The sequence below is a fragment of the Equus przewalskii genome, chromosome 29, assembly GCF_037783145.1.
Source record: "Equus przewalskii isolate Varuska chromosome 29, EquPr2, whole genome shotgun sequence".
Lineage (NCBI taxonomy): Eukaryota > Metazoa > Chordata > Mammalia > Perissodactyla > Equidae > Equus > Equus przewalskii.
This window is the reverse complement of record NC_091859.1, coordinates 22,116,537-22,143,599: the sequence shown is the minus strand read 5'-3', so window position 1 is coordinate 22,143,599 and position 27,063 is coordinate 22,116,537. Positions and strand designations below refer to the sequence as shown.

Sequence of the window (27,063 nt, the reverse complement as noted above, 5' to 3'; positions counted from 1 at the left end):
TTCCTCATCAAAAAAAAAGGGAGGGGCATGATAAGGATGGTTCAGGATAGATCTTGACAACATATACTGAGTTAACGAACAGGTTAAAGATGATATATAGAGTACCATTCATATAAATTTGAAAAAACTCAGTGTATTTTGTATTATATATGTACATCCATACACATATACACAAATAAAATATTTTGTTAGGATATTGGCTGCCTCTGGGGAGAAAGGGAGGGAAGATGAATAGAATCTTCTATGGTTAATGGTCTATGTATTGCTGTCTTGAATAATAAGATGAATCACCATCTACTCACCATCCAGTTTAGCAAACAGAATATTCCCAGTACTTTTGGAGTACCCTGTAAACCTCTCTCTAATCCCATTTCCTTCCCTCTGCTTGAGCCCATCTCCCAGAAATAACCACTACCTAAAATTTTGTATTAATAATTCCATAGCTTTCCTTTACCCTTTAATCATATATTATGTATTACATATAATTTAAAAGGTAATACATTGCTAATTTTGTCTTTTTGGAATGTTATAGGGAGAAAATCACATTGCATGAATTTATCTATGATATTACTTTTTCACTAAACATTATGCTTTCATAATTCATTGCTTTTTCATTGCTGTATTGTATTCCATTATATGAATATACCACAATTTATTTATCTGTCCTACTGTTAATGGACATATGGATCACTTCTAATTTTTGGTTTCTTGATTGCATTTTTATCTTTGCTATTATAAACAAGGCTGCTATGAATATTTAAGTATATATTAGCTGGTACATATGTGCACAAATTTCCCGGAAGTAGAATTACTAGATTGTTATTTTTCAGGAGTCTTTTGACCAATTTTGCCTTTTGTTCTTCCACATAAATTTTAGAATCAGTTTGTCAAATTTCACAAATCAAAACTTGCTGAAAATGTTAATGAAACTACATTAAATCTATAGATCACTTGGAGATTTGACATCTGGTAATAACATCAAGTCTTCTTAACTATAAGCATGGTATGTTATCTCTTTCAATAAAATTCCATCTTTTTTTGTTTTATAACCTTTGTTACATTAATTCCTGGATATCTCATACATTTTTGTATAATGTAAGTGTTGTAAATGATAACCTTTAAAAGTGCATTATCTATTAAAGGTGTATAGAAAGAAAATTTTATATTTAGCAATCTTGCTAAACGTTCTTATGGTCTATAGATTTTGAGAATTGTCCATGTGAATAATCTGTAGCTAATGACAGCTTTTTCTTCATTCCCATTACTTGTATCCCTTATTGCTTATTCCTTTTGCTTATTATTGTGCAGAGTAGGACTTGCAGAACAATTTTGAATAGAAGTGTGATAGCAATCATACTCCTGCTTTTAAAGAGAATAATTTTAGTATTTGAATATTAAGTATATGTCCAGTAGTTCTTTTCCCCCACTTTAACTTTTTCAAATTAAGGAGATCTTTAACTACTATTTTAAAATCATGAATGGCTGTTGAATTTTATTGAATTTTTCCAAACTTTTTGAGTTGATTATTTTCTATTTTCATTTGTTAATGTAGTTATTTCATTTAACGCATTTTCTAATGTCAAGTTATATTTCACTTCTGGAAATAATCCAATTTGACATGATATATCTTTTAACACTGTTTATTTTGAACAAAGTTATACACTTGCATGATCAAAACTAAAAATTCCTATCACAGGAAGCAAGTATTTCTAACCTTGTCTACTATACTTCTTTTAATGGTTAGTTCTGGCTCTTAAAATAATTCCCTTATAGCAATTGCCTGGATCATCAGTTTTAGAAAATAGATCTACTGACTTTTTTCTGTGACAGATGAGGTATTAGCTCACATAACACTCCTCTTCACCTCAAAATTTTTATACTTATATCAACATTTTTAGTTCCCCTATTATTTTTATATAAGTCTATCAATGTCCTAAAAGTTCTTTTTTTCTATTTCTAATATGATCACTATCTCCTGATGTCTTTGTAAGCTAATGACATCTGCACCCCCTCACCTCCCTCCACTTGCCAGGTTTTCTATCTTCAAAGTCAATAACACTTACTTTCTGTTCTGTATCCATAACAAACCCTTCTTTGTTTCAACTACAAGTTGTAAATCAATAAATAATGCTTAAGTTATGATTGTATAAGTACTGTTCACTGCGATGACTAAATCTCCTTCACTGAGGATGAGTGTCACAACCCTGTGACCCCCAAAGGATGCAGTTCTTAGCACCAAGATCAATTGGGTTGCTTTTACTTAGACCAATTCTTCAAAATCATGTCATATTGTAATTGGCTTCAAATTTGGACCATGAATTCTTGAAGAGAATTTTCTTCTTAGAATTTCTGAATGCCTTTTTCTCCTTGTTGAAAAAAGCAACATTTGCATTCTTCACCATCTTCCTAACATCTTGTAGCTTTTTAGTCACTTTCCTGCTGCCTAGAATCCATTCGTGCTCCCTGAATACATTCTTGAGGTTGCAAACTTGCTGCTTTCATTCGTACTGATGTATTTCTAAGCTGCTGCATGGCCAGCAACACAGACGGTTTCTGCCACCCTTCCTCTTTCCCTCCTCCTTTCCTTCCTTCCTTTTCTTTTCTCTTTTTTCTATCTTGCATATACTTCTTTGTTCTTTTTTGCAACTTTGTGTGCTGAGGTACATTTCCAAGTACTAACTTCATTTTAAAAAGTTCACTGAAAGAAAAACACTTGAGTCCTTACAAGGCCCTTGTCCTTGACTGATTGTGGAGCCAAACATGATTTTGGTTGAAACTCATTTTCCCTTAAAACTTCGAAAGCCTTGCTCTACTGCTTTCTAGTACCTATTACTGCTGGTGAGAGCCTGATGCTAGTCATATTCGCACTTGTATTTGACCATTTTTTCCTCCTTTGTAGTGTTTTTAATGAACTTCTTGTTATTTGCGGTGATTTAAAATTTCATTTTGTGTCTGGGCCTCAGTCTTTTTCATTCATGCTGCTTGGAACACAGCAGGCCTTTCCACCTGAAAGACTCACCTCTCCTTTCAGCCCTGCAAAATATTCTTATATTTCATATAATATTTTTATATTTCATCACAGAAATAAATATAAGAACATGTTTATTCCCTGCCTCTCTCTCTCAGCCCACATATGTGGGCATTTGATTCTGGCAGATGTGACGCTGCAGTGTTGTGAAGAAGGCTGGTCTTTTCAATAAAAGGTTCTGAGTCAATTGTATATTATACGGAAAAAAATTAATCTCGACTTCAGCCTCACACCATACACAAGAAAAGGTGCCAGATGAATTATAGATCTAAATGTGAAAAGTAAAACAAAGCTGGTAACATAAGAGGGCATCCTTATGATTTTTGCATAGGAAAAGATTTCTAAAACTGAACACAAGAAGCATAAACCATTAAAGAAAAGATTTATAAATGGGAAAACGTTAACAGAATGAAAAGGCAAAGCACAAAGTGGGAAAAGATATTCACAATACATATAATCTACAAAATGGTCAGATCCAGAATACTTAAAGAAGCTCTCCATATCTCTGAGAAAAAGACAGAAAATTTCCAAGAAAAATTGGCATGATTCTTAAATAAGGAGTTCCCAAAAAAGACTACACAAAAGCCAATAGTATACATAATAGCGCCCTACTTTTTTAGTCATCAGGTAAATTTTAAACTAAAACCACTTTGGAGAATTTCTTGGCAGTATTCACCGAAGCTGAAAATACATATACCTATGACCCAGCAATTCCAATCCTTGGCATATACATAAAAATGTGCACGTCTGTGAACGAAAATGTAATCTGCAAGTGTATTCATAGCAGTGTTGTTCACAATAACTCCCAAATATTTATCAACAGTAGAATAAACACTAACTGTGTTATTACATCAACCAAAAGGATGAATCACATAATGTTGAAGAAAAGAAGCCAGATACGAAAGAATACAGACTGTATATTTCACTTACACAAAACTCAAATTCTGGCAAAACTAATCTATCTGTTAGAAATCAGAAAGAAGAGAGGTTAGGACGTGTCACCTATTGTAGTTAAGGTCATTTCACAACATGTACATGGTATCAAATCGTTATGCTGTACACCTTAAACTTATACAATGTTATGTGTCAATTATATTTCAATAAAGCCAGAAAAAAAAGGGAAGCTCGTAGGTGCGGGAGGGGAGACAATATAGACTTCTGGGGTGCTGGATTTGTTCTATTTTTGACCCAGGACGGTTAAATGGGCATTTCCTTTGTGATAATTAATCAAGCTGTTTCTTCATGATTTGTGCTTTTTTCCATGTTTTTGTTATAATACAAAAAAATAATTTGTGGTGACTTCCAGCTTGAAGATGTTCGCATGATATTGGCATGTTCCTTTCTCCTCCTGGAAATCATTCCAAAGCAACACAGAAAACAAGTAACAAAAACACAAATTCTATTTTCAATAAATCAGGAAAGAGCTAAAACCCCAAACCACAAGACGCGTGGAATTGTTCCCAAAGCAGTTGTCATCAAGTAGAGGGCACAAAGGAGACAGAAGATGATGCTAAGATGTAAATCTCAGAAAGAAATAGCAATCTATACTTCTTGATGGTAAGTTACACATTTTTAAAATAGTATTATGGTGCCAGTTAAGTTGAGGTATCTTAAGACCAACTGTCATAGTTTAAAGAAAAAGGAATAGAAAACTAAATGTGTATGTGATGAGCTCTTTAAAAGCCAAAAACAATTTGTTACAGCTTTTTAAATTACAAATGAAAAACCAGGAAGCATCACATAGAGTAAGTTATCATATTATATCGGCTAGAGAAATGCACGCAAAAGCCTAGAGACTAACAAAATCCCGTGCAGTTGACGTTGCTGAATACACATCCTGAGGTCTAAGCCCTAAATGCCCTGTTTGCAATAATCTCCACGGGTTGAAAATCCAGTAAACAAAATCGTGGCACTATCCAATGATAAAATAACTTGAATTAAAGATGTTGCTGTCAACACGAAGACTCAGTTAGTAACAACTACAGAATTGTGCTTTTGCCTTACAAAGGCTCAAATCGATAGACACTCTTGGACTCGCAGTTTTGTTTATATTTGTCTAATAGTACCAGCACCAACTATTCAAAGGAGAGTTCCTTTTATGTCAATGGTTGGCAATAACGCAAGTGAAATAAGCAAAGTGTTGAATAACTTTTTTGAATCCAGTGGTTTATCCTGGAATAACTGTGTTGACATTTGCACTAATGGTGCAAAAGCCATGATAAATAAAATTGTGGTCCTGAGCGTGAATCCAGGAAGGCAGTGACAGAAAACTGCACTAGTAGCCCTTGCATTCTTCATTGCTGTGCACTCATAGTAAAATGAATACATTAATTAAAATGCCAGTTTCAGTTAGCATATCCTTGATGAAGCAGTAAAAGTTAACGTTATTATCTATTGACCCTTGAATACACATCTTTTTCATATTCCATGTGATAAAGTGGGAAGACACATAAAATATTTCTGGTGCATACAGAAGTACAATGGCTGTCTTGAGAAAAAGCACTTGTGTGGTTGTTTGAGTTACAAGCAGAATGTGCTGCTTCTTTTTCCCCATGGAACACCATTTTCACCAGAAAGAACAACTGACAAGACAAACTAAGCATTTTCAGACTTAGGTATGTGGCAAACATTTTCACAAAGATAAAAGTAGTAAGCCTGACTTCAAGGAAAACAACTGACAGCATTTGCTGCCAATGATAAATTTCAAGTTTTTAAGTAAAAACTTAGAATTTTGGAAAATTTGTATGTGCCACCACGAACTTCCCAATACTTAGACTATTCTGATAAGAATGGTGGTGATAGTTTTAAAATTTGATTTTTAAAAACTGTCCAATGAATTGTACCAATATTTAGAAGTTCTGCATAACCCAGGGGATCACCATTTTCCAAATGTCTAAAGCACGATGTTATAAAATCATGGATGAGTAAAAGATACATTCAAATGGAAAAACAGACTAATGTATTTTAACGCAGAGTACAACAAGGTCAATGATATTGTTTCATATTCTACACCGGAGCCAACCTTTAAGAAACTATCACTTATCCAGTGTTGTTTTGGTATCAAAGAAGACTATCTATAACTATCTGAAAAGGCTCTTAAAATACTCCTCCCTTTTCTAACTACATATCTAAGTGAGGCTGGATTTTCTTTACATATTTCAATCAAAACATTATATTGCAACAGATTGATGGAAGAAGTAGGTATGAGAGTCCAGCTATCTTTTATTAAGCCAGACATTAAAGAGATTTTTTTTACCCTGTTATTTACATTAACTTGTACTGGGTTTATTACTATTCTTTTAAAATTAATTAATAAATTTTAATTTTTCAGTTTTAATTCCTAACATAACCTTTTTCTTCTATAATAATAGAACTGTCTAATTTTTTCTTTACCTATTCTGAAGTAAACTTGGGTAAATTAAAATTTCCCCCCAAATTATAAATTTTATAAAGGCTTTCAAATTTATTTGTTTAAACAAAAAAACTCTGAATTTAATTTCTCAATATCAATGATTACTTTCCTCTTATCATTTATCATTTCTGGGGGGTTTTTTCCTGCCTGTAATTAATTTTCCTAAATAAGTTGGTTAATAGTTTATTGTTCTTTTCCCTGAAATTACAACTTTCTTTTTAATTATTATTATTTTTTTTAAGGAAGATTAGACCTGAGCTAACATCCGCTGCCAATCCTCCTCTTTCTGCTGAGGAAGACTGGCCCTGAGCTAACATCTGTGCCCATCCTCCTCTATTTTATATGTGGGACACCTGCCACAGCATGGTTTGATAAGTGGTGTGTAGGTCCGTAGCCGGGACCCAAACCGGCAAACCCCAGGCCACCAAAGTGGAACGTGCAAACTTAACCACCATGCCACTGGGCCGGCCCCTGAAATTACAACATTTTGATTTTATTGGTTTATTTATTTAGATTTTTTTTTTTTTTTTTGAGAAAGATTAGCCCTGAGCTAACTACTGCCAGTCCTCCTCATTTTTGCTGAGGAAGCCTGGCCCTGAGCTAACATCCGTGCCCATCTTCCTCTACTTTATATGTGGGATGCCTACCACAGCATGGCGTGCCAAGTGGTGCCATGTCCGCACCCGGGATCGGAACCGCGAACCCTGGGCCGCTGAGAAGCAGAACGTGCGCACTTAACCACTGCGCCACAGGCCCGGCCCCTGATTTTATTGTTTTTGTTTCCTAATTTATTATATGTATATTTTAAAATGATACAAAATAATGTCAAACATACCTGTCATATCAATTAATTTCAGTTGACTAAAGCTGCCTCTTACTAAAAAAATTATCAGGTTTTAAAACATAGAAAACCCTGCTCTATGTTCAATGTAAGAGACATATTTAAAACAAGATTATTTAGAAAAGTTGAAAATAAAAGGATAGACAAATGTGTACTAGGAAAATGTAAACCAAAAAAAGCAATATTTGTGAACCTAGTTTCAGAAAAGGTGGAATTCTGGCCAAAAAGCACTAAGTGAAACAAGAGTGGAAACTTTATAGTGTTAGAGGATATAATTCACAAGAAAGATACAAGAGTTAAGAATATTCACACCCTAAGTAACACACTATCAACAATTTTTTTAAAAACGACATATATAAGAAAAGAAACAGAATTCTCCCAGGGAGAGACCTTTATTCACCTTGTCCGGGGGTGTCAGGCTACAGCCCATGAGCCAAACAAATCAGGCCTGCACATGGTTATATACGACCCTTCAACTAAAAATGGTTTTCATATTTTTAAGCAGTTGAAAAACCTCAAAAGAAGAATAATATTTTGAGACTTGCAGAAGTTACGCGAAATTCAAATGTCCATGTCCATAGTAAGGTTTTAACGGAACACAGCCACGCTCATTCGTTATATGTGTCTACGGTTCCCTTCACACTACAACAGCAGAGCTGAGTAGTCAAAACAGAGACCACAAAGCCTGAAATATTTACTATCTGACCCTTCGCAGAAAATGTGTGCTGCCCCCGACTTTGTTCATGAATGATCAACTGGAGAAAAACATCTAAAGATAATAAAGTAATATAGACATCAATAATCACTATATATAAAAACAACCACCAGTAGAAATATAATGAAAACAATGTACAATACCAATAAAAAGATAAAATATCTAGAAATGAATCTAACAAGAAACACAAGACCTATTTGAAGAAAATGTTAACACACTCCTAAGGGACTAATAAAATTTTTTAAAAAAAAAGATGAACTAAAAAACATAGGACATAAAATACACAAGATTTTTGGTTAAAATGACTCAATACCATAAAAATGTAAGTTATTTCCAAGTTAATGTCTAGAAGTAGTGCAACTCCAATAAAAATACAAGAGAAGTTTTTTAACTTAGACAAACTACTTCCAAAGTGAAAAAAATAAGAGCCATAAAAGACAATTTTGAAAAGAAAGAGTAATGAGTAGAGATTTACCCTAACAGAACAAATATATTTTAAGGCTACAATAATTAAAACAATGTGGTATTGAAGGCTGAATGGAGAGAGCATAGGAAATGAATAAAAAGTACAGAAACAGAGTAGTCATCTGGAAAAACTAAATTGATATCCACTTGTCATTCTTTTCATAGTCCAAATAGATTTCCATAAATTATTATAAGAGTCTATTGGAGAACTCATTTATAGCCTCAGAGACTAGACCTTTCTAACAATGACACAAATCCAGAAGTTAGCAAAAAATTTAACAATTTATACTATTTAGAAATAAAATTTTCCTCATGGTGCAGAACCACCACAAAAAAGGTTAAATAACAACTGATAATTGGAAAAATACATTTGCAAATAATATCGTAGTTAAAGGGTTGATTTCTATAATAAAGTGCTTCTACAAATACCTAGAAAAAAGGCACCAAAAAAACCCTCAAGAAAAAATGAGCAAGGATTATGAGCAGAAAGTTCATACAAGAGATGCTTAAGCTTACTCCTAGTAAGAAACGCACAAATTAAAATTAAATCTTTTTCCCCCTAACATATTGACAAAGGTTTAAAAAATGTTTATAATATACCACTATCAGCAAGGGCATAGGGAAAAAAAGATCTTTTATTAATTGCTGGCAGGAGTATAAACTGGCATAACCTTTGTGAAAGGCATTTGGCAAAGTTTATCAAAATTACAAACAAATCTACCCTTTGATCCAGAAATTTCCCTTATGGGAATTGATCCAATATACATACTAGCTTTTGTATTAAATTATATATATAACAATGTGTGTGTGTATATATATGTATGTGTGTATGTGTGTGTGTGTGTGTATTATTACACAACAATATAAAAGAAGCTACGGGGACTGGCCCCGTGGCCGAGTGGTTAAGTTCGCGCGCTCCACTGCAGGCGGCCCAGTGTTTCCTTGGTTCGAATCCTGGGTGCGGACATAGTACCGCTCATCAGGCCACGCTGAGGCGGCGTCTCACATGCCACAACCAGAAGGACCCACAATTAAGAATATACATCTATGTACCAGGGGACTTCGGGGAGAAAAAGGAAAAAAATAAAATCTTTACAAAAAATAAAAAATAAAAAAAAAAAGCTATGTATTGATTTGAAAAAAATCCCATTAGATACACTTATATTAAGTTGAAGAAAAAAGAGCAACATGCATAATTGTGTGTACTAATAGTTATACCAATATTTGTATTTTTTAAGGGAAAAATATATCTGTGTATTAGTGTATGCACCACATTGGCTCAATCAACATCCATCCTAATCTCCAAATGTGCTTTCCCATATCAAAGAAGTTACAAAGATAAAAACCACGTTCCTGAGGTTTCCTTGCAGCTAGGGCCCCAGACAGGATTAGCATCTCGATTCCAGTGCATTCATGCAAGACTTGAAGTTGGAACTGTGCTAAGCGGTGCGGGAGATGGGATTCAAGGCATCTCTCTTTTGCTGGTGTGGATGCTGGCAGAGGCAGTGTGGTTCTCGACACCACAGCTAGAGCACAGGCTTCCTATGTTGCAGGCAGATTCCTGATTCTACAGCTTCCTTTATGCTATAATCTGAACGTTTGTGTCCCTTGCAAATTCATAAGCTGAAATCCCAACCCCCAATGTGATGGTATCAGAAGGTGGGGCCTCTGGTAGGTGCTTAGCTCGTGAAGGTGGAGCCCTCATGATGGCATTCGTGCCTTATAAAAGAGGCTCCAGAGAGATCCCTAGCCTCCTCCACCATGTGAGGACACAGCGAGAAGGTTCCATCTATGCACCAGAAAGCGGGCCCTCACTAGCCACTGAATCTGCTGGCATCCTGATCTTAGACTTCTGGCTGCCTGATCTTGGACTTCTAGCCACCAAACGTGTGAGAAATAAACTTCTGTTGTTCGTAAGCTCCCCAGTCTGTGATATTCTGTTATAGCAGTGAGAAGGGACTACGACACTTTATAAAACAAAACAAAACAAAATAAAAACCTATAGTTCCCTTCATGGTCCAGTTACATGTGGCTTAGTCCTTTCTGGACGCTTAGCCTAGAATTTGTTTCTTTAGACTTCACAGGGATTTTGAAAGTCTTTTAAGTAATCTCCTTCCACTTAAATAAATTGGAGCGGATTCTGTCCTTTATAACAGAATCTTGACAGCTTGTATAAGCATGCCGTATCTCTGGTAGAGACCACAAAAAACCAAGTGCGGTAGCTCAAGGATGGTTCCCTCAAGATGTTCACGTGCTAATCCCCAGACCCTGTGACTGTATTAGGGTATGAGGCAAAGGAGAATTAAGGTTGCAGATGGAACTGAGGCTGCCTATCAGCTGACCTCCAGATGGCGAGAGTATCCTGGGTCATCCATGTGGGTCCAACGTAATCTTAGGGGTCCTTATATATAGAAAGGCGAAGCAGAAGAGTGAAAGTATCGGAGTCAGAGATATGAAGATGCTACCCTGCTGGCTTGCAAGATGGAGGAAGGGGCCACAAGCCAAGAAACTCAGTCGGGCTCTAGAAGCTGTAAAAGGCAAGGACACAGAGTCCCCTCTAGGGTCTCCAGAGGAAGGCAGCCCTGCTGACACCTTCATTTCAGCCCACTGAGACCCATTTTGGGCTTCTGACCTCCAGAACTGCAAGATAATACATCTGTGTTGTTTTAAGCCACTAAATTCGTGGTTATTTGCTACAGCAGGAATAGGACATTAATACACAGACAATACCGATTGCCTCTGGGGAGAACTGAGTTACTTGCAGAGAAAATGGAAGGGAGACCTTCTCTCCATACCCTTTCACATCTTTTGAGTTTTGATTCTTGAGAATAAATTACCTATGCAAAAAATTGAACTAAATTAAAAGGAAAAAAGCCTCTATACATATTTGACCAATGTCGTCTGGTCTTTAATGTCACAGAGAAAAACTAAGACCAGTTCAATTTTCATTCCTTTGTAGAAAGTCTGCTTTTTCTGACAACGTTTACAATTCTTTCCTTTCCCTTTATAATCCACAAGTGATGCCAGAACTTGTCCAGGTATAATCTGTACCGTCAGTTTATCTTCAGAAGACCTTTGGGTGGGGAGAGTCCCTTACGCCTACACTGAGGAGTCTCTCTTTGAAATAGTTTCCCACCAGCCCCAGCCGGAGCTCCGAGGGTTTCACTGGTTCTGGGCCAGTTTTTATGCTCATTTCCCTGCCTCATGCAGGTGCTGTGATCTCCAACCTTACACTCTAAGGTGGATTTCTGACTTCTCCCAACTGGCTCCTGTTTGGCCCTGACTGTGGCATGTTTCTCTGCATCTACTCGGGTCAGCAGGCGGTGTATTTCTAGTCCTTGATTCATGGACAAGTCCACTCTGAAGTCCAGTTTTATGCAACTAGCCAGGTTCTGACTTTCCCTCCTTGCAGGGCCCTCTTTCCAGACCCCTCTTTAACCAGGCATTCAAGTCCCAGCCCCAGCCGTTCCCTCTCCAGGGAGGTCTCACCTTCAGCCCTGCTTATAAAGCCCCCATGCTGCCTTGGCAACTTGGGATTTCACTTTCCTGGTTTCATGCTCAGCCATAAATTAAAACAATTTTGGTTCTATTTTAAACAACCTTGTTATATGTTTGGATGGGGAAGGGCAGAAGCATCTTTCACATCAGCTCAGTCCAACAGGTTGACCAGAAGCATCAATTCTATATTTTGATTTCCTAGCACTACTTTCTTATCCTACCCAACACAATGACCAAGGGCACAGTCTTTAGAACTGCATAGACCAGGGTTTCGATTAGCAGTGCAATATTACTCAAGTTACATAACCTCTCTGAGTATCTTGCCTCATTTAATAAATGTGTATAATGACACTCTCACAGAATTTTCCTAAAGGATAAATGAAATTACATAAGAAAGCACTGGCACGTAGCATCAGGTACCACTTGTCCCACTATCATGTGGTGCCTTCTGTCATTTTGTCAGTCTTTGACTGCTTGGGCCCTACTAAGGGGACCCAACAATCTTGTTCCATTTCCTTTTGTTCCCTGGAGGGTCAATCTTTCTCTGGGTCTTTAGGACAGCATTCTATTGTGCTCGTGTGGCAACGTTTTCTTACCTGTGTGATCTGTTGTCTCTTATTTTCCATTGCTGACTCTGTCTAGAACAAAGAGAGTCTCTTCATACCTAGTGTCTGACAACACAGTGGAGAATGTACGCTCTGCTCTCAGTCATGGTACTGCCCCTTCTCAGATTTAAGGCATCAATGTGCAGGGCTCCGAGTGGAATTTCCATACTCTTGCAGGCACTGGACCAGGACAGCTCTGCTTCACCGAGGATGGTTCTCACCATCCCAATTGTCTCAATCGCTAATACTCTGAACTGATACAGCAAGCATACGCATAACACACACAAACATCACTGTTGCTAGCATGAATAATTTTCTCTATTCCCACTTGTCAGGGGGGTAATTATTGGGAATTTGAGGATGTAATGTGTCCCCTAGCTCCCCACCACTATGGGGAATTGTGTCTTGGAGGAATAGGAGAAATTGAGATAGTAGGAGAGGAAGAGCATCCTAGTTCTTGGTTGGTTGGACTCCTCATCTCTGAACCAGGGGCAGGCGGTAAGGGAGGGACAAATTACGTTTTTTTCAGGTTGGAAGGTTTTCTCTGTTTCAAGAAGCAAAGCATATATCAAGGGTTAGTTGTGATTCTCAGTTCTGCTCCATAGATCTCTTTTTATATTATGACAATAGGTTACCAACATTAGTTTTTAGCATGACAAACATTTATATTTTTCTGTGTATCATGTGTATTCAGTTATGAGAGGCTGCATCCAGGACCAGTAATCTGAAATGTTACTTGTAATTCAAAATGCCTTATAGAAATTAATGATTTTTATCCTAGCTGAATTATGTATTAAGGCCACAAGAAAATCAAGATAAAACGATGGAGTATATTTGAACATAACTGGGCCCAAAGTGGGCATCTAATAAATGTTGTTTGCATTGTATCTAAATATGGTATCATATTGCCAGTACCATCATTTCAGGGTCTCTATTCCTACAAGACAATGTAGAGGAAACCTCAATAAATTGGACCAGCTGCATCGCTAAGTTCTCTTTCTGTTCTACAGATATCACACAATTGCTCTCAGCTTCTGGCAAGATTATCTGTATTCTATCCTCCACACATGACTAATCTATTCTGTCATCATACTTCTCTGATTGTCACTGGCTCTGTTGAGAAAATGTGCTTCCCCTCCTCTCCAGTACCCCACATCTCTGGTCCATTTACATCTGACCCACAATATACTTCTTCCAGAAAAAAAATGTTCCTAATTAACTCATATGCCCATCCTGCCTGTGTGCAGCTCCCCTTAGAAGGCATTTATTTAGCTTAAGATACATTAATCTCCTTTATTAATATGGGCCTCTTAAGAGATGCATTTATATAATTTTAAGGTGTATGCCTGTTCTGATTGCCAATGACTGGAAGCTCATGGAAGGCAAGACCCACTTCCTTGCTGTGTTCTGTGACTCTTCCTCCTTTCTGGACAGAACTATCTGGTACTCTGCACACAATAACAATGAATATTGTTCATCACCTCGTGTACAGATCAGTGCTAGTGTTGTTTAAAGTTAAGATTACTGAGGACATTTTCTCCTGGATGCTAATTTATGCTAATGCAAGGAAAATCAAACAAGTTTTATTTGTTGTTGTTGCCCTTTAGTAATTCATTATAATATGAGCCTCACTGCCATCTGGGTATTTGTGACAGTCAGGTGGGGATTCAGAACCCCTTTCCAACCCAAATACTGAAGTGAGGGGAATCATCAACGTGCATTAATTATCACTCTGCTAGGAAAAGACTGGAGGGCAAAATTATTATTCTTAAGGCAAGGAAAAATGCAAAATGGATTGCACTTTAAAATTTGGTAATTTCAAATTACTACTTTGGTAAAATAGTAAAGCAGTGCTAACGTCACAAAATGGAAACTGAAAACTGGAATATGCTATGAAAAACACTGAAATACAAAAAGGAAGCATAAATTCTAGTATTAAGCAGAGCTGAGATGAAGACTACTCGCTCAACTGATCAACTAAGATCATTTGGTTAGGCGAGGCCATGTCCCACTGTGTGCCCATGGGCGACATCATTCATTGATCACAGCAGCACCTATTCCTGTCTTTCCATATGGGGTTTCAGAATTCTTCTCAGGTAGCCACCAGCCATAGACTGAACTTGTCCTATGTGATAGTTGGGATTCTCATTCAGCAAACATTCACGCCCCTCTCCTTCCTCTACAGGCAGAGTAAATTTCCCTGCCTCACTGATTTTGCACTTGGCCATATGACTTGCTCTGAGCAGTGGGATGTAATGTGAAGAGAGGCCTTGAGTACGCTTCCATGATTTGGCTTGGCTTTTTCGCTCTGGCATATACCATGAGAAGAACATGCCCCTGGTAGCCACTGCCTCTTAGCCTGGGTCTCATAACAAAATGTACATGGAGTACACTGGAACTCAACTTGTGGCCTGAAGCAGAACATATGAGATGAGGATATGAATGAGTTCTTGTCATTGTAAGTCACTGAGTTTTAGATTCATTTGGTATGCAGCCTAATTTTGGCAATAACTGATTAATACAGCTTTTTTCTTTTTTTTTTTGGTGAGGAAGATTAGCCCCAAGCCAACATCTGTGCCAATCTTCCTCTATTTTCGTATGTGAGACGCCTCCACAGCATGGCTGATGAGTGGAGCAGGTCCACGCCCAGGATCTGAACCCGCCAACTGGGGCTGCTGAAGTAGAGTGCGCAGATCTTTAACCACTTGGCCACAGTGCTGCTCCGTAATACAGCATTTTACATGAAACTTACTTGTTATCCCTTCCCTAAAAAGTGGTAAAGCATAAGAAAATGTCTAGGATAAAGAAGACACATCTTTCAGAAGTAAGAAAGAGCCAGTGTGAAGAAGAAATAGCCATATTGGAACTTTGAATCACAGTCGTAAAATTTTCAGATTTTAGTCTTATCCATAAACAAATCGAATTCCCCCAGTCTACAGATTAGGACAATGGGGTTGAGAGAAATTAAATGGTTTGGCAGGATCTGCGTGTAAACTGAAATCTCTTTATGATTAATATTGCACTCTCTGTAGAAAGCAATACTGTGCTTCTAAGAGGACTGCATTCCTGTCCTTCTGAACCAGGGAGAATTGAGCTGCCAGGCAGGGTCAAGTGCAAGAAGCAGTAACCAGCCCCCACTGGCTTCCCGGCTGCCAGACTGCCCCACTTTATCCCTAAAGAGCTCATCTATAGGGACTCTGGCAAGACCAAGCACCCAGCCTGAGGTCCAGGCCATAGCTGAGAAATCTGACGAGGCATGAAGGCAATAAAAATAAGAAAACATGCCTCGTATAAAAAATCCACCTAATGGTTTGACCTCGGGTAAAGCATTTTGAGGCTGGAAAATAGTCTGGGCCACATATTCTTCAGGAAAGAGTCAAGGAAGGGGATGGTATCAGACACTCTTCAAGGTTGACAACACTCGGCAGAGGAAGCTGCCGCCTACAGATGGGGCTCCAGGGGCTTTAGAAAGATCACTCCCACCCCCATCAGGTTAATCAACATGCTTCATCCCCTTTGGGTCAATGCTCACCTAGTGCCAAGCAAAATTAGATATTGTTGTTACTGAAACGTCAGTCTGGAAGTCAGACTCTAGGACCTCGCTTCCTAGAACCTATCCGAGTACTTAGCACACAAGAAGCACCCAATAAATATTTTTCAAATGAATGAGTGGACAAACACATAAATGAATGTTAAATATTTATGTTGTTGCTGATCTGACTTAGAGGTTTATATTCTAGTTGACTGACTAACAAAGGAATCCTAAACAAAAACACACAAATAGTAGTATGATCAAGTTTAAATTCTGCAAACCTCTCATTCATTAATTCATTTCAGAAATTATTAACATTGCATGTCTGCTCTGTACAAGCAATGTGGGACTTCTATAGCTAGAGTAGCAAATCAAATAGATAAGGTCCCTGCCTTCAGGGAGCCGATGATAATTTAATGAGAGACAGAGCTCAAATATGCACAATCACGTGCATGCACACACATACAAATATAAAATAACTAAGAAAAAGAACAGGGAGCTATAGGAGAGTGTGGGAGTGAGTACACATTTTAGAGGATCAGAGAAGGTCCCTCAAGTAAATAGTCCCAAAAGGTCTCATTTGATACGTGTGGACTGGGAAAAAAACAGATATAAGGAAATACCATTTTTTCACAGAGCCAGCATCTGAAACGCAGCAGCTGACTAACACGTATGTATGTACAGTGAAGTGGGAGGCCCCCTTATTTTGACAGGTAGGCCCTAAGACCCCTATCTGCTCCCAGAAGTTCTCCAAACCATTATCGTGTCTAAGCTAAAACCCAACAAATCACTGGAATTAAACCTTTGAAATTTGATTACACATTACATGTATCATGTTTTTATAAAATACCTAGACATTCAAACATACCAAGCAAATAATCTGTATATGAAGACAAAAGATCCACAGTGGCAAATTCTGGAATATTTGATAATGCTCCTTGGCTAACTTTATCAGTTCGAGCATTCTTCTTCCCGATAAGCAAGTTAATTGCCAGCACAGCTTCACTGACCTAAAATTAATGCATAATTAGAATTCATAAATGTAAGCCTTTTAATTCATAGACTATCCATTAGGTAAGTAATGTGAAAAAGTGAATTCATAAAATAACATTCAACGTACATTGGAAGATAAAATAACAACAGCCTGAAAAACAACATGGGATCCGCGATATGTAGCGTATATCACAGTTGAACAAATCATAGCTGTTGACAACTTAATTAATGTATAAGTCACTTTAAATAGGCCACCTCACCTGGCTATGACAGATATTTGCCAAAATGTCAAATATGTGCACATGTGTATCTGCCAATATTTTCGTAAAAGAAAAGTTGAAACAAACAAAGCCAGGTCTGATGAATAGAGATTAAAAATAGTACATATGTTTACATATGTCCACTTCAGCAGCCCAGGGTTCTCCGGTTTGGATCCTAGGTGCGGACACAGCATCACTCGGCAAGCCATGCTGTGACAGGCATCCCACATATAAAGTAGAGAAAGACGTGTGTGGATGTTGGCTCAGGGCCAGTCTTCCTCAGCAAAAAAAAAAGAGGAGGATTGGCGGCAGATTTTAGCTTAGGGCTAATCTTCCTCAAAAAATAAATTAATTAATTAATTAAATAAATAAAATACTACACATACAAAGAGCGTTTCTAATCTTCCCAAAGAAGAAACATTGGCACAAATCCCAAAAGATGTGAAATTTTCCTTTCTCTTATATATATATACATTGTGTTGCCTTAACAACTGGTAGGTAGACAGCACAGATATGACAGTAAAGAGAAAGACTAAATCAAAATCACACCGAGGCTGGTCTCATGACCGAGTGGTTAAGTTCACACACTTTCCTTCAGCAGCCCGGGGTTTCACCAGTTTGGATCCTGGGCGTGGACCTAGCACCACTCATCAGGCTATGCTGAGGTGGCGCCCCACATAGTAGAGCTAGAAGGACCTACAACTAGAATATACAATGATGCACTGGGGGGGCTTTGGGGAGAAGAAAAAAAAAGGAAAAAATCACACCAACCTGCGCAGCAGCTCTTATCACAATCCAGGCAAACGAACTGTACGTTTCAAATATATTTACTGTCGGTTCTTTAATAGAACTATGCCTTCTGGGAAAAGACTAAAAAATATGGCAAATGTTTAATGACAAAGATAGATAAAGATATAAAGTTGCATAATAGATTCTCTCATCTTCTGAAGATGACATTTTAGTAGAACACTATGTAGCCACTAAGAATAATAATGGACACATATCTATTGACGTGAAAAGACGTTCAAAGTAAACTGGGGAAAGAAAAGTGTAGGTTACAAAATAGTATGCAAAGTATGATTCCATTTTTAAAAAGATGTACATACATATATTCCCTGTATACACAGAGAAAATTACTAACTGTGGTTATCCAAGATTTTAAGGGTGGTTAAATAATTTTATTATTTTTTCTAATTTTCCATAATGAGCTTGCATTATTTGAATAACAATAAAATAAACACAAATGGCATTTTAAGTATATGGTACTTACCACTTTAATAGAGGATCTATAAATTGAATTTATTGTGTGTGAAGATGTCAGAAATAAGAATATTACTTAAAGGTTTTTGGTACATATTTGCTATCAGCTTTCTAACTAGGCAACTATTAAAGTAATGATGTAATCATAAAGTTCACACAACAACAAAAAGCAACCGTGAATGGAGATATTTTTTACCATGGATGTGCATATTTGTCCAGCTTTTAAACATAAGAAAGTGAATGCTAGAGAAATAAACAGAAACTCCACCAGCAACATAATACCTTGTCTGTATTACATAAGTATTAATAGTCAATTTTTAAGATTTAACTAATCTGGATAAAATTATTCAATTAAACTGCTTGGTTCTAATTTTTTGGTGCTCATATATTGGCCAATTTTTTAATCTTGAACAAAACTGCAGAATAAAACAAACAGTAACAAAAGTCTCCTTCTTATACTTCTGTCTGTAAGACTCCCAAGGAAAAGGCAGGCAATGAGTAGAGCTGATGTCAGAGCAGCAAATGCAATGTGCAAGTGTGGCCTGGCCTAGATCAAGTGTTAGGCTTGGAAGTACATGATACCTACAGAGATCTGCCTATGGGGCATTAAAGCAATACAGCCCTGTCCCAAGGTATAGAGATCCTAGTCATTAAGCTGTACACATTAGCTGTAATCAAACCACTTGGGCTCTGTGGCAGCCACTGCCGCTTACTGGCTCTGTAAGCTTGGGCAATTTACCTACTTAAATTATGTAAATAAGATAATAGACATTAAATGAAGAACAAAGAATAACATTAAATAACTACAGTGTAAGAACAATTAGCAACACAGACATTCAAAAAAGAAAGAGCTCATTTTGAATTGAAAGGAAGGTTTCATTGAGGAGAGAGTTAAGCTCAGAATGAAAAAATTTGGACTGGGAAAAGAATACGGTGGGCATTTTTTTTTTCTTGTGGTTGTAATAGTTTACAACATTGTGAAATTTCAGTTGTACATTAATATTTGTCAGACACCGTATAAGTGTGCCCCTTCAGCCCTTGTGCCCACCCTCCACTCCCCTTCCTCCTGGTGACCACTAAATTGTTCCTTTTGTCCATAAGTTTGTTTACATTCCACATATGAGTGAAATTATACAGTGTTTGTCTTTCTCTGTAGAATATGGCGGGCATATTTTTAGATAGGAAAGGTGTTCGACATCACACAGGAGATTCTAGCCCATGAAAACAGGAAAGAAAAAGAAAAAAAGATGCATCCAGATTGAAAATGAAGAAGTAAAATTGTCTTTGTTTGCGGAGGACACATGATCCTCTACGTAGAAAATCCCAAGACACACACACACACACACGTACACCTGGAATTAATAAATATATTTAGCGAGGTCACATGATATAAAACTCAATACACATAAATCAACTGTATTTCCATGTACTAGTGATGAACAATTTGAAAATGAAATTAAGAAAAAATTCCATTCTCAATAACAATAAACAACAAAAATGTACGAGATTTGTACACTGAAAAGTAAACAACATTGCTGAGAGAAATAAATAAAGGAAGAGACAGTTCATATGACGAATTGGAAGATTCAGTATTGTTAAGATGTCAGTTGTCCCCAAATTCATCTACAGATTCAACACAATCTTTACCAAAATGTTGTTAGTGTTTTGCAGAAATTGACAAGTAGATCCTAAAATGCATATGAAAATGCAAAGGATTCAAAGTAGCCAAAACAATTTTGAAAAGGAAGAACACAGTTGGAGGACATGTACTTTCCAATTTCAAAAGTTACTAAAAGCTACAGTAACCCAGACAGTGGCTACTCACGGAAAGGTAGACTCAGAGATGAGTGAAATATGCTGGGAGTCTAGGAATAAATATTTACATTTGTGAGCAACTAATTTTTGACAAAGGTGCCAAGGCAATTCAATGAAGAAAAGATAGTCTTTTCAACAAATGGTGCTGGGACAATTACGTATCTATGTGTAAAAAGAATGCAGGGAAGGGGCAAAGCAAAATGGCGGGGTGAGCTGACCCAGGACTCTCTCCCCTCGAAACTACAACAAAGGATCAGAAAAACTGGATTTCAGCCAATAAACCTAATGCCAGACCATCAGAGACCTACAGCACCAAAACAATGGAGGACGGAGAGGCTGCAGCTGCCCTCCGAGGAGCTGGAACGGGGTAGGAGAGAACTTCGCTCCCTCCCCTAGAGACTGGAATCGCTGCCACGGGTGTGGGAAGGAGTGGGGTAGGGGCCGTGCAACCAGGGTATCTCCAGGACTCCCGCAGCTGGTGCAGTGGAAACCCGCTGACAGGGGAAAGTTTCCGTGTTTGGGGACCCCATGAAGCCAGGCCCCTAGGAGACCAGAGAACCAGAGCTGATCTGTATCCAAATTGGCGCGTGAGACAAACTGCCCCTCCCCGTCCCGCAACCCACACTGGTGCCGCCATCTTGCCTGAAGGCGGAGGGCTCAGAATGCGCGGCTCTCGACCCCCATCTAGTGGCGACAGGCTGTAACTGCAACCAAATACTACCATAATGCACAAAAACTGCTCCTCTACCATTCAGCAATTTATAAAACCTCCAGAACAGAAGGAAAACAATAAAAACACAGAATTAAGTCCTGAGGACTTGGAAATAGGTAAACTAAGTGAAAATGAGTTCAGAGTAGCTATCATCAAAAAACTCAGTGAGGTAGAGGGAAAGATAGAGAAACAAGTCAATGAGTTCTGGAGTTACTTCACAAAAGAGATTGAAACTATAAAGAAGAATCAAACAGAATTACTAGAGATGAAAAATACTATGGACCAGATTAAAGAGAATACGGATTCCCTGAATGCCCGGGTAGACACCACAGAGGAGCAAATTAGCATAATCGAAGATAGACAGGCTGAATGGCTCCAGACAGAGGAAAAAAGAGAACTAAGGATTAAAAAAAATGAGGAAAATAGCAGAGAAATAGCAGATTCAATGAGGAGAAAGAATTTAAGGATCATCCGAACTCCTGAGAATGTGGAAAAGGAAAATGGAGCAGAAAGTGTGCTTAATGAAATAATAGAAGAGAACTTCCCAAATCTAGGGATTGAGGGAGAAATGTGTGTGGAGGAAGATTTCAGATCTCCTAGATTTGTCATGTAAAAAGACCTACTGCAAGGCATATAGTAGTAAAAATGGCAACAATGAAAGACAAAGAAAGAATACTCAGGGCAGCAAGACAGAAGAAAATAACCTACAAAGGAACTCCTATCAGACTTTCACTGGATTTCTCTACAGAAACCTTACAAGCTAGGAGAGAATGGAGTGACATATTAAAAACTTTAAAAGATAAAAATCTTCAGCCAAGAATACTCCATCCAGCAAAAATATCCTTCAGATATGAGGGAGAAATTAAATATTTTCCAGACAAACAAAAGTTAAGGGATTTTGTAACCAAAAGTCCTCCACTACAAGAAATCCTCAAGAAGGCCCTCATACCTGAAAAAAGAAAAAAAAAGGGAGAAAGGGGTCACAAATCACAGAGAAGGGAAACAGATAGATAGAACCAGAATAGGACAGCAAATATTCAACTATAGTATTAGGATAAAGGTAAGGAAACCACCAAAGCAAAGACGATCTTATCACCCTAACTACAAACTCATAACACGAGTTGGAATAAGAAATGAAAATAATAATTTAGGAGGGGAAGAGCAAAGGGACTAAATCAGTCTAGGCCAAGTAAGTAAGAGACCACCAGAGAATAGACTATATTATACACGAGATTCTAAATACAAACTTCAGGGTAGCCACTAAACTAAAAAACAGAACAGAGCCACAAAACATAAACAAGGAAAAATCTAAGAAACCCAGCATAAGAAATTGCAGTAGTCAATGGGTAGGCTAATACACACAGGACGAGAAACAAAGGTAATGCAGGAAAACCAGATAACGAGTGACAGATTGACAGCATTAAGTCCACATGCATCAATAATCACCCTCAATGTAAACGGATTGAACTTTCCAATAAAAAGACACAGAGTAGCAAAATGGGTTAAAGAACAAGATCCAACAATTTGGTGCCTCCAGGAAACACACCTCAGCCCCAAGGATAAACACAGGCTCAGAGTGAAGGGGTGGAAGACAATACTTCAAGCTAATAGCAAGCAAAAGAAAGCAGGTGTTGCAATACTTATATCAGACAAAACGGATTTCAAAATAAGGCAGGTAAAGAGAGACACAGAGGGACAATATATAATGATCAAAGGGACACTTCATCAAGAAGAAATAACACTTATAAATATCTATGCACCCAACACAGGAGCACCAAAGTTCATAAAGCAACTATTAACAGACCTAAAGGAAGATGTTAAAAACAACACAATAATAGTAGGGGACCTCAACACCCCACTCACATCAATGGACAGATCATCCAGACAGAAAATCAACAAGGAAATAGTGGAGCTAAATGAAAAACTAAAACAATTCGACTTAATAGACATTTATAGAACACTTCATCCTAAAACAGCAGAATACACATTCTTCTCAAGTGTGCATGGAACATTCTCAAGGATAGACCATATGTTGGGAAACAAGGCAAACCTCTACAAATTTAAAAAAATTGAAATAATAACAAGCATCTTCTCTGATTATAATGCTATAAGGCTAGAAATTAATTACAAGAAAAAAGCTGAGAAAGGCACAAGGATGTGGAGACTAAACAATACGCTACTGAACAAGCAATGGATCATTGAAGAAATTAAAGAAGAAATGAAAAAATACCTGGAGACAAATGAAAATGATATGCCATACCAACTCTTATGGGATACAGCAAAAGCTGTATTAAGAGGAAAATTCATCGCAATACAGACACATCTTAACAAACAAGAAAAATCCCAAATAAGCGATCTTAAACTACACCTAACTGAATTAGAGAAAGAAGAACAAACAAAGCCCAAAGTCACCAGGAGAGAAATAATAAAAATCAGAGCAGAAATAAACGCTATTGAAATGAAAAAGGCGGTAGAAAGGATCAATGAAACAAAGAGCTGATTCTTTGAGAAGATAAATAAAATTGACAAACCCCTAGCCAGACTTGCAAAGAAAAAAAGGGAGAAAGCTCAAATAAACAAAATCAGAAATGAAAGAGGAGAAATAACAACAGACTCTGCAGAAATACAACGGATTATAAGAGAATACTACGAAAAATTATATGCCAACAAAATGGATAACCTAGAGGAAATGGATAAATTCTTGGACTCCTACAATCTCCCAAAGCTCACTCAAGAAGAAGCAGACAATTTGAACAATCAATCACAAGGAAAGAGATTGAAACAGCAATCAAAAGCATCCCGAAGAATAAAACCCCAGGACCAGATGGCTTTCCTGGGGAATTCTACCAAACTTTCAGAGAGGATTTAATACCTATCCTTTTCAAGCTATTCCAAAAAATTAGGGAGGATGGAACACTTCCTAACACATTCTACGAAGCCAACATCATGCTGATACCAAAGCCTGACAAGGACACCATGAAAAAAGAGAACTACAGGCCAATATCACTGATGAACATAGATGCAAAAATTCTAAACAAAATTTTGGCAACCAGAATTCAGCAACTCATCAAAAGGATCATACATCATGATCAAGTGGGATTCATACCAGGGACACAGGGATGGTTCAACATCCGCAAATCAATCAACGTGATACACCACATCAACAAACTGAGGAATAAAAACCACATGATCATCTCAATAGATGCAGAGAAAGCATTGGACAAGATCCAACAGGCATTTATGATAAAAACTCTGAAGAAAATGGGCATAGAAGGGAACTACCTCAAGATAATAAAAGCCATATATGACAAACCCACAGCCAACATCATACTCAATGGGCAAAAACTGAGCGCCATCCCCCTGAAAACAGGAATGAGACAAGGATGCCCTCTATCACCACTCTTATTTAACATAGTACTGGAGGTCCTGGCCAGAGCAATTAGGCAAGAAAAATGAATAAAAGGAATCCAATAGGGAGGGAAGAAGTGAAACTCTCGCTGTTTACAGATGACATGATCTTATATATAGAAAACCCCAAAGCATCCATTGGAAAACTCTTAGAAGTAATCAACAGCTACAGCAAAGTTGCAGGGTATAAAATCAATTTGCATAAATCAGTAGCATTTCTATATTCTAATAACGAGCTAACAGAAAAAGAACTCAAGAACATAATACCATTCACAATCACAACAAAAAGAATAAAATACCTCGGGATAAATTTAACTAAGGAAGTGAAGGATCTATACAATGAAAATTACAAGGCCTTTCTGAGAGAATTGGATGATGACATAAGGAGATGGAAAGACATTCCATGTACATGGATTGGAAGAATAAACATAGTTAAAATGTCCATTCTACCTAAGCAACCTACAGATTCAACGCTATCCCAATGGCATTCTTTACAGAATTAGAACAAAGAATCCTAAAATTCATATGGGGCAACAAAAGATCCCGAATTGCTAAAACAATCCTGAGAAAAAAGAACAAAACGGGAGGCATCACAATACCTGACTTCAAAACATACTACAAAGCTACAGTAATCAAAACAGCATGGTACTGGTACAAAAACAGGTGAACAGATCAATGGAACAGAATTGAAAGCCCAGAAATAAAACCACACATCTATGGACAGCTAATCTTCGACAAAGGAGCTGAGGTCATACAATGGAGAAAAGAAAGTCTTTTCAACAAATGGTGCTGGGAAAACTGGAAAGCCACATGTAAAAGAATGAAAATTGACCATTCTTTCTCACCATTCACCAAAATAAACTCAAAATGGATCAAAGACCTAAAGGTGAGACTTGAAACCATAAGGCTTCTAGAAGAAAACGTAGGCAGTACACTCTTTGACATCAGTATTAAAAGGATCTTTTCGGACACCATGTCTTCTCAGACAAGGGAAACAATACAAAGAATAAACAAATGGGACTTCATCAGACTAAAGAGTTTCTTCAAGGCAAATGAAAACAGGATTGAAACAAAAAAACAACCCACTAACTGGGAAAAAATATTTGCAAGTCATATATCTGACAAAGGCTTAATCTCCATAATATATAAAGAACTCACACAACTCAACAACAAAAAGCAAACAACCTGATCAAAAAATGAGCTGGAGACATGAAGAGACATTTCTCCAAAGAAGATGTATGGATGGCCAATAGGCACATGAAAAGATGTTCATCATCTCTGATCATCAGGGAAATACAAATCAAAACTACACTAAGATATCATCTTACACCCATTAGAATGACAAAAATATCTAAAACTAATAGTAACAAATGTTGGAGAGGTTGTGGAGAAAAAGTAACTCTCATACAATGCTGGTGGGAATGCAAACTGGTGCAGCCACTATGGAAAACAGTATGGAGATTCCTCAAAAAATTAAAAATAGGACTACCATACGACCCAGCTATTCCACTACTGGGTATCTATCCAGAGAGCTTGCAGTCAGCAATTCCTAAAGTCCTATGCACCCCAATGTTTAGTGCAGCATTATTTACAATAGCCAAGACATGGAAGCAACCTAAGTGCCCATCAACAGATGAATGGATAAAGAAGATGTGGCATACATATACAATGGAATACTACTCAGCTGTAAAACAGAACAAAAGCATTCCATTTGCAATAACATGGATGGACCTTGAGGGAATTATGCTAAGTGAAATAAGCCAGTTAGAGAAGGACAATCTCTGTATGACTCCACTCATATGAGGAATTTAAAAATGTAGACAGAGAGAACAGATTGGTGGCTACCAGGGGAGAGGTGGGGTGGGGGGTGGGCACAGGGGGTGGAGTGGTGCACCTGCAACACGACTGACAATCAATAATGTACAACTGAAATTTTACAAGTTTGTAACATATCATTAACTCATTAAAAAAAACTAAACTTTAAAAAAAAGATGAATTCAGATCTTTACCTCACTGCTACATAAATATTAATTCAAAATGGATCATAGACTTAAACACAAAAACTAAAACTATAAAACTTCTAGAAGAACACATAGGATAAAATCTTCAATGTCTAGGGTTAGGCAAAGAGTTCTTAGATATGCCACCAAAAGCACAATATATAAAAGAAAAAATGACTAAATGGACTTCATTAAAATTAAAAACTTTTTTGTCTCCAAAGACACCGCTAACAACATGAAAGACAAGCCACAAACTGGAGAAAATATCTGCAAAACACATATCTGAGAAGGGACTTGTATTTAGAAGATATATTAAAAAATTCTTATAACTCAATGATGAAAGACAAATAACTCAATTTAAGTTATGGGTAAAGGATCTGAGCAGATATTTCCCCAAAGAAAACATACAATACACAATGGCCAATAAGCACATGAATAGATCTCGACATCGTCTCCCATCAAGGAAATGCAAATCAAAACCACAATGAAATACCACTTCATACCCACTAGGATGGCCAC

At 37.4% G+C, this 27,063-nt stretch overlaps 1 protein-coding gene across 12 annotated transcripts in view; it reads right to left on the bottom strand.

Moving 5' to 3' along the window:
• CFAP54 (cilia and flagella associated protein 54) overlaps positions 1 to 27,063 on the bottom strand; it is a 301,390-nt gene that overhangs the window by 54,838 nt on the left and 219,489 nt on the right. For all 12 annotated transcript variants that reach the window (XR_011534742.1, XM_008516610.2, XM_070600221.1 and 9 more), the window contains 2 exons: positions 18,121 to 18,219; positions 16,965 to 17,106 (listed from right to left, as the gene is read on the bottom strand). Coding sequence is in view for 11 of the 12 variants with exons in the window: in XM_008516610.2 (XP_008514832.2) it covers positions 16,965 to 17,106; positions 18,121 to 18,219 (241 nt within the window). In the remaining variant the exon portion in view is untranslated. The remainder of the gene's footprint in view (positions 1 to 16,964; positions 17,107 to 18,120; positions 18,220 to 27,063) is intronic.